The following is an 18453-nucleotide window of genomic DNA, read 5'->3' as shown; positions in this document are numbered from 1 at the left end:
ATTTTAAATAATTCATCAGCAATGTTGGATAAAGAGTTTCAGTGATGGAAGGGATAGTCTGCCATTTTTAATAGTAAACTCATTCTAAGTTTAATGTTTTCCTTTTGAAATATATATTGAAAATTTACATATTAGTTTATGATTTATCTAATAGCCCAGAGCTACCACAGGAGCATTGTCTAATGTTGCCTCTTGTCCAGTGATCATTTTTATAAGAATAGAAACAGCAGCAGCAGCAGCAACCATAGTAGCAGGAGTAACAACTGAGATTCTGAGAAGAAAATCTGTATTCTAGGCTCTTCCCCATTACACATTATTTAGAGATACAGGACAGAGTAAAGTTCAAGTTCCTGATTCTTGAAGCACTAGTTTCACCACAGTGGTTTGTAGTCTCAAACACACTGACCAATTTTTAAAAATCGATGTGTTTTCCTTTGTCTCATACTCACATGTGGTTTAGCAAGTATCATTGTTATAATCCCCGTGGGTGGGTTGGGCTGTTCGGCTCCCACTGTGACTACATTCTTGCAGGGCGTGCACTTTTGCTCTGCCACCAACTCTGTGTGCGATGTTGTAACTCATTGGGGCTGGGACTGGGGGAAGTACAGAGCAGAGTGGAGGGTGAGATGAATGGCAGTGGCTCCTTCCCTTTGGCCACCAAGTATGCTGGTGGCAGTGGAATGCAAGTGGGGCAAGAGATTATATTTTAATCCTGAAGGATTTATAACCTTAGGTAGATTTGGGACATCCCTAGTAATGAAAAGAGGCACATAGATTTTTTTCTGATGATTTCTACTGGTGATAACATATTGTCTTGGTTCAGGACCTCAAATCGCTTTAGGTTGAAAATGGGAGATGTTTTCTTTGATTGCTTGAATGTCACAAGAGTCAGTTTGGATTTAGAGTCTGAAGGTCACATCCGGTTGAATAGTGCAAGTGTTATGTTGGAGTTTCCTGAGCATGTTTTCTCTGAATTTAACGTGTATATTAAACATTCATAAAGCTGAAAACTATGGAGCTGTTACTACTAGTTTTGGAATCGAGTTTATAATTCAGCCAAGGAGCCCTGTAACATTATCTTGTTATTCAGATTTCTCTGGCACGATAAAGCCAGCAGGTAAAGGACAGCTTCATTATAGAACAATCTCTGTTTGTTCTGGGCTGGCATACGTTTTTCAAAAAAACAATTCAAAACCAGTGACTGAGATGGAGTTGAACCAGACCTGCTCTGCTACAGTAACCACTTCTCTTGAAATTTTGTGCTTTCAGATCGGTGAACATAATTCTCAACTGAAAAAGATTACTGATATTTTGGATTCTATTAAAGAAAAGGTAAAATGAAATTTTATTTGCTACTGACTAATGTATTCCTTGTTCTCTCCTGAAGTCTGTTACCTGCTTTTAATAACTTAGACTATAGATAGAGCGTATGCTATATGCTTCGAAGCAGGTTTGGAACATACTTGGCCAGTAGAGCAGAATCAACCAATTACCACTCATCTTTTGAAAATTATGAGGGGGTCTTAAGTTCTCTAAAATCATTACTAATTCATCTATGCATAATTAGTTTCTGGTATTGGAGCTTTGTGCAATCAGCACTTAATTGCAACACGTCGTAAACAAATCTTGTGCTTCTTAAATAAACCTAGGTAATGTGCAACTTCATCTAAAATGTTTAGATTAAAAAAAACAAAATAAAAAAATAAAATGTTTAGATTAAGGCAGAAACTTTTTTTTTTTAAGATGCAAAGGGAGATACTAAATAATTCCATGAGGTAGAGAATTCTAGTAAAATGGTATTTCATTGATATATGTTTTTTTGAGGGGTGTGTAAAGCTCTCCCGTTGTAATTTGTGAGAATTCTCTTTTCTCCACCAGGGCAAACAAACTCGATTCACAAATTTTGATCCACTATCTCTGCTCCCTCCATCCTGGGACTACTGGACATATCCTGGTTCCCTGACAGTCCCGCCTCTTCTTGAGAGTGTCACATGGATCGTTTTAAAACAACCTATAAATATCAGCTCTCAACAGGTATGTCACCTTTTCAAGGTTGCTCTTGATTTACTGGAGGAAACTGGACCAAAACCTAAAAAAAAAAAAAAAAAAAAAAAAAAAAAAATCCTGCCCTTCATTTCTGCTGGGGCCTTATGAAGCCTATGTTTTTTCTTCATTGATCAGATAAGTGTCATTGGACCAGGTAAAACTTATGTCCCTTTCTTATTTGACCTGTGATTAGATGATTTCTCTCCCTGTTCTTTGAAATGTGATGTGTGCACAGACACTGAGGAAAGAAAAGTGACTTTAAAGGTTATAATTGTTTTTTGTTTGTTCGTTCTCTTTATTGGGCTGAGATATAAACAGGTATATAAACTGGAAAATCAGGGGAAAGGTGACTTTAAGAGGGGACTTTCTTCTTTTTGACCGCACCCTCTAGACCTGCTCCTCCTACAGATTTCACAATCAGAAAGTGAGCAGTGAGAACAGCAGTGGGTCTTTTGGCTTTTGTTGACAAAGCTTTCAGTGGGGCTGCTTGAGGGACTTTAAGCACTTACTAAGGTGCTGTTGGGTGCCTACCTGTGCTGTTTTAGTGAAGACATTGCCTCACTTGTTTTTCTGATAAATACATTGAGTCCCCACGATCAGCCAAGCAGTCTGCAGGCTCAGGATGTCTTTGATGCACAGAGAGTCTGCTCAAATCTACGAGCTGTGTGACTGACCCGTCGGACAGATGGGTGCTATGTCTTCTGTGGATGCTGTGCTGAGTGGCTTTTCTTTTCTTTTCCTTTTTGAATTACTTGCTGCAAAATCTCAGCAAGGACATAGTCTAGTAATTTTTGCAGCTAATAAGGGATTTCTGTTCTGGGCTTGCTCACCTGCCTGGATGTTTATTTTTTACCCCAAGTCAGAGACTAGAGCTGGTTCACCTTCTAAGGTCATGCCAGGTAACATTTTCCCTTGAGGTGTGTTGAACACATCCAACTTCTGTTGGCCTTATCTTTAGGATTAAAGCCAAATAATAATTTAGGACTAATAAAAACATTTTGTAAAAGTCTGGATTGAAATCCAGAGTTTGACTGACATGGAAATTCCTGTGACTTTTTCCTATCAAAAATAAAGTACACTGTGTCATGACAAAAATGACCTGTCACTAATTCGGTGGCCTTACTGATGGAGTACATTTTTCTTTTCTTTGTGTGCTAAACTGTTCGCTTTTACATTCCTTTGTTAAATTTGAACAAGGCAAGGGTAAGAATTAATAAATTATAACATCAAGGTGGTATTAATAGGAGATCATGTTTCTCCTCATATTTCCTTTTTTTTTGGTAAATTTATTTATTATTGGTGTTCAATTTGCCAACATATAGAATAACACCCAGTGCTCATCTCATCAAGTGCCCCCCTCAGTGCCCGTCACCCAGTCACCCCCACCCCCCGTCCACCTCGCCTTCCCCCACCCCTAGTTCATTTCTCTCCTCATATTTCAAGGATATTTTTATCTCTTAAATAACTTTTTAAAATCTTTGAAAGAGAATATATCAAAATATATAATTTAGTTCCTTAAAATGCATAAAGCTCTAAATCAAACATGACTGGCTATAAGTTTAGGAATTATGCCTACCTAGCTGTGGTTTCCTTACTGTATCTAATTGGAGGCTCAATTGATTAATATTAATTATTAATGTGGTTTTTATATGGTTGAGTATATAAAATAATAACTATATTTTAGCTTTAGTATGATTGATAATTTACTGTGATTTACTTAAATACACTTACATCTATTCTAGCATGAATATTTTCAGACATTTTCATTTTTTAAAAAAGATTTTATTTATTTGAGACAGAGAGAGAGAGAGAGAGAGAGAGAAAGAGCACAGGCAGGGGGAAGGGGCAGAGGGAGAGGAAGAAACAGACTCCTCGCTGAGCAGAGAGCCAGACCTGGTCTGATCTGAGAACCCTGAGATGGTGAATTAACCCAAAGGCAGACATTTAACTGATTGAGCCATCCATGCGCCCCAGACATTTCCATTTTTTAACCAGATGGAAATGATTATCTGAGTAAGAATCCAAATTATTATAATATGGCATTATGGTGATTTTAAGAGTTAAAGAATGAAACAAAAGATATTTCAGAAATCCAATCCCAGTCTAACCATGAGAAAAATATCAGACAAAGCCCAACTGAGGGACATTCTACAAAATAGCCAATCAGTATTCTTCAAAACTATCAAAGTTATCAAAAGCAAAGTAAATCTGAGAAATTGTCATTATCAAGAAATGCTCAAGGACATATGACTACTAAGTGTAATATTTCTTGGTAGGATCCTGGAACAGAAAAAGACATTAGGTAAAAACAAAGGAAATCTTAGTAAAGGATGGACTTTGGTTAAGAGAACATTAATACTGGCTCACCAGTTGTGAAAAATATACCACACTAATGTAAAATATTAATAATAATAAGGCAAATAGAGTGTGGGATATATGAGAACTATTTGTGCTATCTTTGTAATAATTCTGTAAATCTAGAATTATTCTAAAATAAAAAGGTTATTAAGAAAACCCAAAACATCAGAGGGTTGAGATGATTATTCAGTTGTTTACCTCTTTTATATAAAGAGAGATGAACCTGTATACCACTTGCTTAAAAGTCACTTTCCAAAAGATAACTTCTAATCTAATTTTTGGCAGCTTTTTATTTTTGAAGTCCCTGGGGCACATTATTTTATTTTCTAATTCTACTGTACAATGTCACTAGCTATGAAGATTAAATTCTTTTTTCAGTAAGTTGGTGCCAATGTTTTTTCTAGGTTTTTCTGCTATTTCTTGCCAAGTCACTGTTTGACAGGAAGGACAAATCACGTGATTTTCATTTTCTTTTATTTGATTCAAGCTCATGTTTTTCTCCAGAGTCACTTACAGAAATGCTTAGTTTAACTGCCAGACCAGTAAACAGATATGCTGTTTTCAGATAGTTTTGATAACTGATGTGTCATTCTCTTTGGAAGGCTAACTTTTCTGCCAAGTTTCTTTGGGTTATCCTAAATTATCCAAATTGGTTTGCTCACCTGCTGAGTTCAATGTGCAGAATCCTTGGTTTTAATTCTATGCTTTTTTTAAAAAAAATTCTCTTTGTCATTTGTTATGATATTTCCATACAATAAAATTCATGAGTTTTAGTGTGCAGTTGATGATTATTGCTATTGTATATTACTATGCAGCAATTACTAGATTGAGATATAAAACAGATCCCTAGGCCAAAAAATTTCCTTGTGTGTCTTTGCACTCCACCTCCTTCCTCACCCATGGCACAGGCCGTCACTGAGATGCTGTTACTAGGATTTTGCTTTTTCTAGATTTTTATTTATTTATTTTTATTTTATTTATTTTTTAAAAGATATTTTATTTATTTATTCATGAAAGACACAGAGAGAGAGAGGCAGAGACACAGGCAGAGGATAGAAGCAGGCTCCATGCAGGGAGCCCGATGTGGGACTCGATCCCGGGACTCCAGGATCACGCCCTGGGCCCAAGGCAGATGCTCAACTGCTAAGCCACCCGGGCTGCCCTAGATTTTTATTTAAATGGAATCATACAGTATGTAGATTTTCATGTTTAGTTTTTTTTTTTTTTTTTTTACTTAGCATGATGTTTTTTAGATTCACTGTCAATTTTTTGTTACTGAGTAATATTCTATGATATGGATAAACCACCTTATTTTAAAGTCTCTTTACCACCTGATGGACATTTTGGTTGCTTCCTATTCTGGGCTATTACAAATAATAGCTGTGCATACTTGGAAGTTAGAAATGATTGGCATATGCATTTTTGTGTGGACGCATATTTTCATGTTTTGTGGCAATACCCAGCTCTAGATTCACTAGGTCATGTGGTAACTTCAGGTTTAATTGTATAAAGTGCTACCGTATTGTTTTTTAATGTGGCTGTTCCACCCTCCATTCTCACAGGCAATATATGAGATTTCTAGTTCCTCCACATCCTTGTCAACACTTGGTGGTGTTAGTCCTTGGATCTTTAGCCGTTCTAGTGGGTATATGTGATTTTTAAAATTCGCATTTATCTGGTGATCAGTAATGTTGAGCATTTTTTCATATACTTGTTGGCTGTGCATATATCTTTTGTGAAATATCTGTTCAATTAATTTGCTCCTTTTAAAATTGGGTGTTTGTTTTTTCATTATTGAATTGCAAAGGTTCTTTTTTTTTTTTTTAAAGATTTTATTTATTTATTCATGAGAGACAGAGAGAGAGAGAGGCAGAGACACAGGCAGAGGGAGAAGCAGGCTCCATGCAGGGAGCCCGATGTGGGACTCGATCCCAGGTCTCCAGGATCATGCCCTGGGCTGAAGGCCAGCGCTAAACCGCTGAGGCACCCAGGCTGCCCCAAAGGTTCTTTACACAATCAGGATGAAGTCCTTTTTAAAATACATTTTTTAAAAGATTTTATTTATTCATTCATGAGAGAGAGAGGCAGAGACATAAGCAGAGGGGGAAGCAGGTTCCCTGCTGGAAGCCCAATCAATGTAACACTTGATCCCGGGACCCTGGGATCACGCCCTGAGCCAAGGCAGCTTCTGAACCACTGAGCTACCCAGGCGTCCCTTAAAATACTTATTTTGCAGAGGTTTTCTCTCAGTCTGTTGGTTGCCTTTTTAAAAACTATGTCTTTTGGAGAGTAAAAGCTCTTAACCTTGGTATAGTCCATTTTAATCAGTTTATCCTTTATTAGTTTGTGCTTTTGGTATCCTGTGTAAGATATCTTTGCCTAACTATATGCCCCTAAATATTTTTTCATACTTCAAGTAATGTTTGTAGCTCTTACATTTAAGTTTTTGATGACTTATGAGTTAATTTTTATATATATACACTGTGCCCCATTTTCTCTTTCCTTTCCTTCTGATATTTCAATTACATATACATTTAACCTTTTAATAACATCTCACAGATCCACAAGACTTTATTTTTTTTTAGATTTTTAAATTCAATTTATTTAACATATAGTGTATTACTAGTTTTGGAGGTAGAGTTTAGTGATTCAGCAGTTGCATATAACACCCAGTGCTCATTACATTAAGTGCCCTCCTTCATGCCCATCACCCACTTAGCCCATTCCCCCATCAGAGGGGAGATGCCCCTCCAGCAACCCTCAGTTTGTTTCCTATAGTTAAGAATCTCTTGTGGTTTCCCTCTCTCTGATTTCACCAAGACTCTTTTTTTAAGATAATTTTTAATATTTCTGTTTTTCATTATGGATAATTTCTATTGATCAAGTTCATTCACTCTTTCCTCTGTTGTGTCAATTTGACTGTCAGGTCTATCCAGGTAATTTTTTGTTTTAGCAATTCTATATTTTAGTTCTAAATTTTTGGTTTGGTTCTCTTTTCTTATATCTATTTTCCTCCGGAGACTTTCCACTACTCTGCATTAAAGATGCTTTGTTTAACATACAACCCTCAGGTAATTAAAGTAGCCATTTTAAAATCCTTGTGAAAAAATCCTTGTTAAGTTCCTACTTTGGTTCCTATTGGGTCTGACTCTGCTGATGATTCCTTTTTTGAGAATGTGTTCCATTTTCTTGCTTCTTTGTATGTGAAGTATTTTTAATATTTATTTATTTATTTATTTATTTATTTATTTATTTATTTATTATTGGAGTTCAATTTGCCAACATATAGCATAACACCCAGTGCTCATCCCATCAAGTGCCCCCCTCAGTGCCCGTCACCCAGTCATCCCCACCCCCCGCCCACCTCCCTTTCTACCACCCCTTGTTCGTTTCCCAGAGTTAGGAGTCTCTCATGTTCTGTCTCCCTTTCTGATATGTGAAGTATTTTTAAAATTATATTCTAGATGTTATGAACATTAAGTTATGGAGATTCTGGATCTGGTTATTTTTTTTCTGATGAATATTATTTCCTTTACATTAATAGGTAATTTTTTTTTTTTTTTTTTTTTTTGTGGTCAAGGCTTGAATTGCAAATTTTCTTTTTTGTGCAGCAGCTCTGATCTCAGAACAGCCATGTGTGGTTCTTGGGTATAGAGTTTGAGGATCCTCTCTCTGATTCTTTTCCTTAAGACCAGTGTGCTCCATTGCAGATTCTACCCAGCTTCAAGTGAAACACTGGAGAGATAGGAACTCACTGTAGAGCTCCCATCTCTCCTTCAAGTGAGAATAAATTACCCACCTTTCCCTCTGCTTTTGCTCACTCTCCACTACCTGTGACTAGTTTTTTTTTTTTAAAGATTTTATTTATTTATTCATGAGAGACACAGAGAGAGAAAGAGAGAGAGAGAGAGAGAGAGAGAGAGAGGCAGAGACACAGGCAGAGGGAGAAGCAGGCTCCACGCAGGGAGCCCGATGTGGGACTCGATCCCGGGACTCCAGGACCACGCCCTGGGCCAAAGGCAGGGGCTAAACCGCTGAGCCACCCAGGGATCCCCAGTTTTTTTTTTTTTTTTTAATATTGTCTAGGTTTTAGAGTTATTTTCCACAGGGAGGTTGTCTGTAGGTTCTTAGACCAACATACCTGGAAGCAAAACCTAATGTCCCTTTTAAATAGTAAAATGCTATATTATGTAATTAATGATAATGATCTAGGATTACTCTTCTTCTGCATCTTTAGGCTAAATGTGAAATGAGGAAAGAATGCATTCACTTGAACATTAGCTTTGACTTATATAAAAAAACTCCATGTAATTAGGTTTGTATTAAAGTTCCAAATTATAGGAGACAGTACAAATCAATTCTAGAATTGTTTAATAATTGCTAATTCTTGCAAGGTATAATGCAAAGGAAGTGTTTAACAAAGAAGTGTTAAAGGAGTGTTAAAAATGTTCCTAGTCTTCAAGTAGTTTATAATCTAATAGACAAGATAAAATAAATGCATAAAAAATTATAACAGTGGCTGTGCTTGGTATATAAGAGAAATGAGGTGTAAAGGAGGTTAAAGGGGAGAGACTGGTTTATTGGAGAAATCAGGAAAAGACTTCATGAAAGAGCTGATATCTGGGCTAGGGAAAAAGCAGTGACTGGTAGTAAAAAAAAAGGGAGCAATTTCAAGAAAGAACACCATAAATAAAGGCAAGAAAAGGTGCAGAAAATATGTGGGCACCTTTATACTTAAGATTCTCAGACTTTAGTATATACAACAATCACCTGGAGGAGCTTATCAAAATGTGGATCTTATTAGAAATTCTCATTCAGAAGGTCTGGCATAGGGTTCCATAATCTGAAATTTTAAGAATCACCCCAAAGTCTTTTCATTCAGATGCTCTGGGGCCGCCCTTCACTAAACTGGCTTCGGGTGGGACCTGTGTGTGGTTGTAATCAGAGACAATCTAGTTGGTTGGAACCCAGTGACTCAGAAACCAGGCTCACTAGTTTGTTTTGGGGGCCTTATTAGAGCTAGAAATGTTGCATGTTTTGGAGATAGATTTTGAAATGTTCACACCTGAAGCGATATGATATTCGGGAATTTGCTTCAAAATAATCCAGTTTGGGCAGGATCGGAGGTGGAAAGAGAGAATGAGTAGGAGTACGGATAAAATGAAATTGGCTGTGTGTTAATGATTGATGAAGCTGGGTACTGAGTTTGTGGTGGTTTATTCTGCTCTTTCTAGCTTTCTGGATGTTTGAAAATTTACGTAATAAAACACACGAAAAGAGATGAGGGGAAAATAGAAAAAAAGTTGCAATATTGTGCTGTGGTTAGTGCATGACCTATTTGCCAGATGGCTTATTTATTGAAACTTCCTAGCTCTCCATCAAGCTCCTATAAAATGAGGATAAGAGTGTATTATTGATTAATGAGATAGGCATGTAAAGGACTTAGCACAATACCTGGCCCATCATGTTCTGTAAGAGAGATTTCACTTTTATTATTATCCAGCTTTGACAGGCAGTGGCTTGCTATTAGACATTTGAGCACTAGAGTGACATAAGCAAAGCTACTTACAAAACATTAGAAAAGAGTGTTTCTGCTTATTGCGGTTGCTATGTAAAGAAATTAAAATTTCAGTAGTAGAGCCAAGAAAAACAGCAAAACAGATCATACTCACGTCAGCCTTCAGGCTAATATGGGGAGATTCCTGCCAGGACTCGTGTAGATGGGATCAGCCTTCATGACAGAGCAGCCCATTTTCTGTCTGCAAGAAGCCCAGGAGCCCAGAGAGTGAGGAGACTGATAAGGGCCAGCCAGGGCTAAGCATTTTGAGGTTAGTGCAGTGGTGGAGGACACCAGGCCCAAGAGAAGCACATCTGAGCAGGGACGGACAGATGCAGGGTCTGCCTACCTGGGCTAAGCAATTGGGAGGGAGATCCAGAGCCAAAAAGAGAAGGGATTTGGTGAGACATCAGGACAGGTTCAGTGAGTCTGACCAAAATGTGCAGGCAGGTCATAGAACTAGAGTAAATTCCAATGGGGTTAACGTGTTACAGAAGTAGGGAACCATGATCAAACTTGCAGAGGAGTCAAAAGAAGGGTGGGAGGTGCACCTGGGTGGCTCAATCAGTTACGTGTATGCCTTTGGCTCAGGTCATGATCCTAGGGTCTTGGTGATGAGGAGTCCTGGGATCAAGCCCCACATCAGGCTTCCTGCTTGGTGGGGAGCCTGGTTCTCCCTCTCCTTTTGCCCCTTTCCATGCTCTTGCCCCCCCCCCCAAATAAATAAATACAATCTTTTTATAAAAAAGCCAAGGTCTTCAGAGTACTGGGCAGTTTCACTGGGAGGCAAGTTGTGTTTGCTGAGGCCAGCAAGTTGGTGCCCTGATTCAGGACTTGGGATCCTGCTGAGCCACCTGGAGAGGCCACAACATACAGATTTGCTCCCCGTGATCTGTGGAAGGCTGAGTATTTTCCCTGTGGCTCCAGAGGTTAGATTTTATTTACCTCTGCTGCTTGACTTTACCAGAGAATTCTTCAAGTCTCCTCTGGCTTTAGCTATAATCTGGTCTAATGAAACACAAGTAATAGTAAGTTCTAAGTATTTGTCTTATCTTGCCCATATCTATACCCTTTTAAAAGATCTCTCAAAGTATCACTTGTGCAAAGACATGTCTGCCTGGGTATGATGCGAGAACTTCTCTCCGGGGAGTGTGGTTACAAACCGCTGTCTCTTATTATGGAGGAGCTCCATCGCCTCTGCCTCCCATCCTGGCTAGTGCTGAACAAGAAATATTTGGAGCTTCAGCTAAATGATGATGATGGAAACTTAATAGATGTATCCTAGTGTGAATTTTTAAAAAAATATTTATTTATTTGAGAGAGAGAGAGAGAGAGAGAGAGCATGAGCAAGGGGAAGGCCAGAGGGAGAAGACAACCTGCTGAGCCAGGAGCCCGATGCAGGGCTCCATCCCAGAACCCTGAGATCATGACCTGAGCTGAAGGCAGACGCTTAACCAACCGAGCCACCCAGGCACCCCGACCCACATTCTAAATGTCATTTCCTCATATTATTTTGATCCTCAGATAAAGTGCTTATGTATTTAATTTTTTGAACCCACAGGTACTTGTGTCATGGTGAGAACTTAGTAGAAGTATTGTTTTATTACTTATATGACTCATAATTTAGAACACTTTTACTGTAACATATTAGTTCCTGGTAGAGGAAAGGTTATATGTTTCGTAACTTTCTATGGAGGGCAGTTCACCAACATTGGTGTGACTTTCTCTGCTGAAGCCAACTCTTCTCTCTTCTTCAACAGCTGGCCACATTCCGCACTCTCCTCTGCACAGCGGAGGGCGAAGCAGCGGCCTTTTTGTTGAGCAACCACCGCCCACCACAGCCTCTGAAGGGCCGAAAAGTGAGAGCTTCTTTCCATTAAAAGTCACCAGCTGACCACTGCAAACATGTCTGTGGAGAAAAAAACAAAACGCAAAAATCCCTGCTAACAGCTCTTTCTTAGAATTCTGGCTTATGGGTACCATATTGCTTTCAGCTTCAGCACCCGAAAGAAGCTCAGATCTCTGCAGTCAAACTAACTTAACTCATCCATCTCAGATTTCCACTCATCAGGACTCAAACGGTAAACATTGTTGGATGTGTGTTAAAACCTACAAAATACAATCTTTTACTACCTGTGTGGGAACATGGCAGGCATTGCACAACTTCCTAAAGCATTAAAAAATTTTCCCTTGCCCTAGAGATTGAATCAGTCATATCTCTCAGCAATGTTTGGTGAAAAAAATTAAAATCTTTTCCAGAATGATAAGATCATGATATCTTTTTCCACACAAAGGAGTCTTAATGTCTCGCTATCATTCCAATTCATAAAACGTTGATAATATTTCCTTTTAAAGGGAGTTTTTGTGTTTTGATTATGTTGTTGATTCTCATTGCATGGTACCTTTAATAGAATGAACAATCTGAGCATTCTGGGGGGTGGGATATAACTACTCACTGTGTCTGTTCCACAACTCAAAATTAACCTATCCAATTTTGGTGGGCAATTCCTCAGGATATGAATGACTGCTTAAACCTTAATGAGTTATGCCCTATATCACATTCGTGCAGTAATGTTAGTGATAACCAGGTTGATAATTGACCAGATGCAGTGCTTGCCAGTTTATTGACATAGTTTGAAACTAACAGATTGCAAGGTACCAGGCTGGTGGTGCAGCCCAAGGGCATGATGATGAATGGGTTGCTTACTTTTCCCCTTGTTTTGGCACAGAGCAGGGAGCAATCCTGTATAGGTTACTGTTCTGTCAAGTGGTGGAAAATATTTACTTGAGTCTCATATAAGTATACAGTCAGCTCACAAACCCTTCAACCCATTTCCATTGCAAAGTTCATCTCCCTTTTTATCCATGTCCCTCAATCTCACAAGTAATTTTATAAGTTGGCTGTTGATATTCACTTTAACCTGTTGCCTCTTATGTATTTTTCTTTGTTTTTGGTGAAGGAGGATGGTGAGGGTCCTTTCACTCTCTCTGGTGCAAGTGGAGTGACACCATTAATTTAACCACGTTTAAGGCTTGGACACAGAGTACACTTCTGTCTTCTGAGAGAAGTTTAGCTGAGTTTCCTTGATTTTGTTAATTTGTTTCAAACACCATTCCTCCTCTGAATGTAGATTTTGATATCTTAAATTATTGTAATAGTTTTCTTGATAGGATAACTGAGTGTCAGTAAATTATATGATAATGCTGTACTCAGTTGCAGAAGATAAGCTCCTGAAGTCTAACTGGTCATTTTTGTTTTCCCTCATGTAGCTTAAGCCTTGCAGGAGATTGCCATCTCATAAATCTTTAATGAACTGAATCTTTTAAACTATTTTATTTGATGTCTTCGGTAATTATCTCGCAGCTTGTGATTAAATGCACCATCAGTTAATGTAACAAGTAAAATATAAGTTATCTCTTAAAGGTGGTTTCTTCTGAAAGGAATAATTTATTAAATCTACTTGTGTAACCAGATGTTTTAAAAATACCAATGTTGAATGGGAAGGTGTTTCTTTAGTTTGGAAAGACATGTTGTGAGGTATCCTAGTCACAGAAAGAAGTCTGTTTCCTCAGAGAAGGTAGTTGTTCTGTTTGAAGGGGTGTGTAACGAGGATTCTAGTTACTTTGCATGAGAGTTTTTACGTTGTAATTTAGGGTTTCTGCTACAATATTGCCTCAGTTCCATGCTACAAATTGGACTTTAGTAGACTAAAAGTCAACATACCACTCATTATCTTGAAGACTGTCTGCTAATTTATTTATCTCTTAGGGGCAAAAGGTCTAAGTGTGTGTTGAAGTTGTTATCTCTTAAAAAGATTAAAGAGTATAAATACTAATATGGATCTCTTTTGTTTCCTACACATGTTGGATTTATGTTCATTAAACATTTTGTGTTTTATTTAAGTTGAATTCAACCATAATGAAGAAAATGAGATAAACTTTGAACTGTATCAGGGACTCGCATATGCAAGACATAAAACAAGATTATCGTTTTATACTTTCTATTTAGAAAATAATCTTAAACTCACAAAAAAATGCAAACAGTACATTTTTTCTGAATTATTTGAGAGTAAGTTGCAAACCTACTGCTCCACCATCCCACAAGCTTTAGTATATATTTCCTGTAAGTGAGGACATTATCCTACAAAGCTACAATATAGCTAAAATAACCATAAGGAATAAAAGGCATCCAAATTGGCAAGGAAGATGTCAGATTTTCACTATTTACATATGACATGATACTCCATATTAAAAAAAACTCAAAAAAACTCCACCCCAAAATTCCTAGAGCTGATACATGAATTCAGTAAAGTTGCTGTATACAAAATCAATGTATAGAAACCTGTTGCATTTCTTTATACCAACCATGAAACAGCAGAAAGAGAAATCAAGGAATTGGTCCCATTTACAGTTGCACCAAAAACTATAAGATATCCAGAAATAAACCCCAAGTAAAGAGGTAAAAGATCTGTATTCTGAAAACGGTAAAACAATGACGAAAGAAATTGAAAAAGACACAAAGAAATGGAAAAATATTCATGCTCATGTATTGGAAGAACAAATATTGTTCTATATTACCCAAAGCAATCTACATATTCGATGCTTTTCCTATCAAAATACCACCAGCATTTTTCACAGACCTAGAGCAAATAACCCCAAAATTTGTATGGAACCACAAAAGACCCTGAATAGCCAAGCCGTCTTGAAAAAGAAGAGCAAAGCTGGAGGCCTTACAATTCCAGACTTCTAATTATATCACAAAACTGTAGGGATCAGGACAGTATGGTATGTGCACAAAATACAGACACATAGATCAATGGAACAGTATAGAAAGTCCAGAAATGGACTCACAACCCTATTGGTCAACTAGTCTTTGATAAAGCAGGAAAAATATCCAATGGGAAAAAGACAGTCTCTTCAGTAAATGGTGTTGGGAAAAGTGGACAGCATCATGCAGAAGAATGAAACTGGGCCACGTTCTTACACCATACACAAAAAGTGAATTCCGAATGGATGGAAGACATAAATGTAAGACAGGAAACCATCAAAATCCTAGAGGAGAACACAGGTGATAACCTCTTTGATATAGGCCATAGCAACTTCTTCCTAGATATGTCTCTTGAGACTAGGGAAACAAAAGTAAAAATGAATTATTGGAACTTCACCAAGATAAAAAGCTTCTGCATAGCAAAGGAAATAATCAACAAAACTAAAAGGCAACAGAATGGGAGAGGATATTTGCAAATGACGCATCCGATAAAGAGTTAGTATCCAGATTTTAATACCCATTGAAGTGCTTACTCCTCTGAGAGAATAATTGTTTAAGTTGCCACCAGTCCTTTACACTTGAAGGTAACTGATCTTTTTTTTTTTTTTTTAATGTTAAGTATTTTAATTTCGGCTATCTGTAGAGCACCAAGGAAATGTGGAAAAGATAGAAAAATTAATTCTGGATAAATTAACAAAGGCATGAAAATTTGCAAATGTGATGTTTTGAACACTGGATTCACTGGTTCTCTGTGTAGATTTGTATCCTGTATGGAGGGTGGGGAGATGTATCAGTGAGGACTCTTTTGCCGGAGAACAATAGGAACCCCAACACTACAGGGCTAGAGCAATAGTGTGAAGCTAGGGGCTAAGATCCGGCCTCAGTATCCCTCCTTCTTGGTGGTCTCCACTTCTGTGGGCTCCGTCAGCAGTTAGATTCTCCCTTCATAAAGGAGGGTTGGCAGACTGCACCTCTAGCCCTAAACCATCCCCTGTAAGCCACACCAACAGTAAAGGAGAGCTTCTTTCTTCAAAAACTTTGAAAAATTTTCTTTTTCACTCCCGTTTGCCTAGAATGAGCCACACGCCCTTCAACAAGTCATCAAGGTCAGCAGATACAAGACTTGGGGAAGCAGGTGACATTGGCCCCTTCCCAAGCTACACAGATTAAGAACAGAGGAGAGCTGACTCCAGCAAAAGGAGACTGGGAACCAGTACCTGAGGAAGGGAGAAAAGATTCTGGGCGGCAAAAACAATAATATCTACTCTGTACCAAAGGAGTGGCTGAAGAGAGGTCTGAAAAGAATAAAACTCACGAGCTAATTCAGACCTTTCAGGAAATAATCATCATCCACCTAAAAGAGAATGAAGTTTCTCAAGCCAGATACAAGGTCAGCATTTCATAAGGGCATAAGATTTTTTTTTAAAGATTTTATTTATTTATTGATGAGAGACACACAGAGAAGGAGGCAGAGACATAGGCAGAGGGAGAAGCAGGCTCCCTGTGGGGAGCCTAATTCAGGACTCAATCCCAGGTCCCTGGGATCATGCCCTGAGCCAAAGATAGATGCTCAACCACTAAGCCACCCAGGTGCCCCAGGGCGTAAGATTTTAAAAAGTTCTTTTCTGCTAGTGCTTTGATGCAGTGATAAAATGATATTTTTCCACAGGAATGAGGAAGGATGGGGATTGTCAGGGCTAGGTACCCAACCTAAAATTAGCCAAACCTGGGAACTTCAGCAGGGAAGAGCTACTTGTTGACCCAGCTACTTGTTCCCCGTAAGGCTTACATGTTGACACTGGATTCTGATCATGGACAGTCTGTTGGTGGCTTCTTTCCAGTTCCAAGGAGGCAGAGATGTTCCTTTTAGATTTGCTCCTCATTTCTCTGAGCCTTCTTTGTCTAGCAACCAATGTGGATCGTTCATGCTTATGATTCACAATGCCTTTGTCTTTATTGGTGGCTCAAGAAGTATTTGTTAAAAGCATTAATGAATGAACACATGAGGGGTGCCTGGATGGCTCATTCGGTTCAGCAGCCAACTCTTGGTTGGGCTCAGGTCATGATCTCAGGGTCGTAAGACTGGGCCCCGAGTAGAGCTCAGTGCTCAGGGAGGAGTCTGCTTGAGGTTCTCTCTCCCTCTCCCCCTGCCGCTCCCTGCTGTCTAAAATAAATAAACTAATCTTTAAAAATAAATAAATAAATAAATAAAGACATAAATAAAGACATACATAAATAAATGAGTAATAAGTGCTCTGATTATATGTAAAATTAGCACATCTTGAAATCTTGAAATCATTGTTCTTTAGTGAAATAACAGGTGCCCACAGATTCCTAAAAACACAAGCAATTTGTTTCCTAATGAAATGTTAATTTATCAATTATGAAATTAATCCAAGACCATTGGGGGTGGAGGTGTACGTTGTGGTTGTTGCATTGTTATTACATGGGTACCCTTTGCCCAGCGTGATCTCCAAACACATCGTGTCCTTCCTTATGAGGGCCAAGGTCCTTCTATTTTTCCTCTGACTAAAATTTTCTACTGCCATCATCTGGACAACCAGATAATTTTCTTCTACAACCTGTGCTTTGGACCTGCAGCGCTGGAAGTGGCTTGCAGACCTCCAGGGCCCCTGAGACACTTCCAGGGGGTCAGTGAAGTCAAAATTAATTTATAATAATACCAAGATACAATGGTGCAACTGGGTGGCTCAGTTAGGATCTCAGGGTTGTGGGGACTGAGCCCTGTGTGGGGCTCTTCAATGGGAGTGGAGCCTGCTTGGGATCCTCTCTCTCCCTCTGCGTCCCACTCACCCCTGCTTGTGTGCTCTCTCTCTCTATAAAAAGAAAAGAAAAGAGCAAGAAAAAGATATTATTTGCCTTTTTCACTGCTTTGACATTTGCGCTGATGGAAAAAAATGGCTAATTTCTTGGCATAAATCAAAGCTGTGGCAGTAAATGGTGATACTAGTCATTTTTTCCTTACCACCATGCATAGTTTTAAAATGTTTTTCTTAAGAATGTCCTTTTTGTTAAGTAAAAATTATTAACTGTGCTTGTATTATTGAAAATTAGGCTGAGATTAACTATTAATCTTTATTCCTGAGTTCACATTCTTTTAATATTTGGTATAACATAATGGAAAATTTGCAAGAGCTTCTGCTGCAGTTTTCTTTCAGGAAAGCACTTATGTAATGGTTTGAGTTGCAAACTGAATTAGACACTTTTTTTATTTTTTTAAAGTTAGCTACACCCCATGTGGAGCTTGAACTCATGACCATGAGATCAAGAGTCACATGGTCTATTGACTGAACCAGGCAGTTGCCCCGACACTTTTTTCATTGAGCACCATTTTGACTTAAAAGAGCAACTGACAAATTGGATATTCAGACTTGGATAACTAGCAAATATTTTCTTGGAAATGAGCAAAGTGAGCTTCTCATTTCAAGAAAAACAACTAAAAGGATTTGTTGGCAATGATAAAATGAGAACTTTAAAGAGAAAATTCGGATTTTGGAAAACATATCTGCCTCTGTGAGCATGCCAGCTTCTCAGTGCTTAAAGATGTTTTTGATGAGACCAGTGGTAATTTTTTTAAATGTGATTTTTTTGATATTGTATAATGAATTGTGCCAACATTTTGAAGATATGCATCACTCGGTGAACCAGTATTTTCTAAACAAACAGTGCATGATGTTACAAATTCATGGACAGATAAAATATC

At 38.2% G+C, this 18453-nt stretch overlaps 1 protein-coding gene across 8 annotated transcripts in view; it reads left to right on the top strand.

Annotated features, from left to right (window-relative positions):
• CA13 (carbonic anhydrase 13) overlaps nucleotides 1-18453 on the top strand; it is a 70975-nt gene that overhangs the window by 19904 nt on the left and 32618 nt on the right. For 5 of the 8 annotated variants that reach the window (XR_013367000.1, XR_013367002.1, XR_013367001.1 and 2 more), the window contains exons 5-7: nucleotides 1270-1332; nucleotides 1879-2034; nucleotides 11722-12042. Coding sequence is in view for 1 of the 8 variants with exons in the window: in XM_077876380.1 (XP_077732506.1) it covers nucleotides 1270-1332; nucleotides 1879-2034; nucleotides 11722-11841 (339 nt within the window). In the remaining 7 variants the exon portion in view is untranslated. Of the gene's footprint in view, nucleotides 1-1269; nucleotides 1333-1878; nucleotides 2035-11721; nucleotides 13798-13865; nucleotides 15314-15802; nucleotides 16120-18453 lie in introns of those variants that run through there. The other 3 variants (XR_013366999.1, XR_013367004.1, XM_077876380.1) reach the window with 3 other exon arrangements.

Source organism: Canis aureus, chromosome 28 (assembly GCF_053574225.1).
Source record: "Canis aureus isolate CA01 chromosome 28, VMU_Caureus_v.1.0, whole genome shotgun sequence".
NCBI lineage: Eukaryota > Metazoa > Chordata > Mammalia > Carnivora > Canidae > Canis > Canis aureus.
The sequence above is the reverse complement of the archived record's forward strand: the minus strand, read 5'-3'. Positions and strand labels throughout refer to the sequence as shown.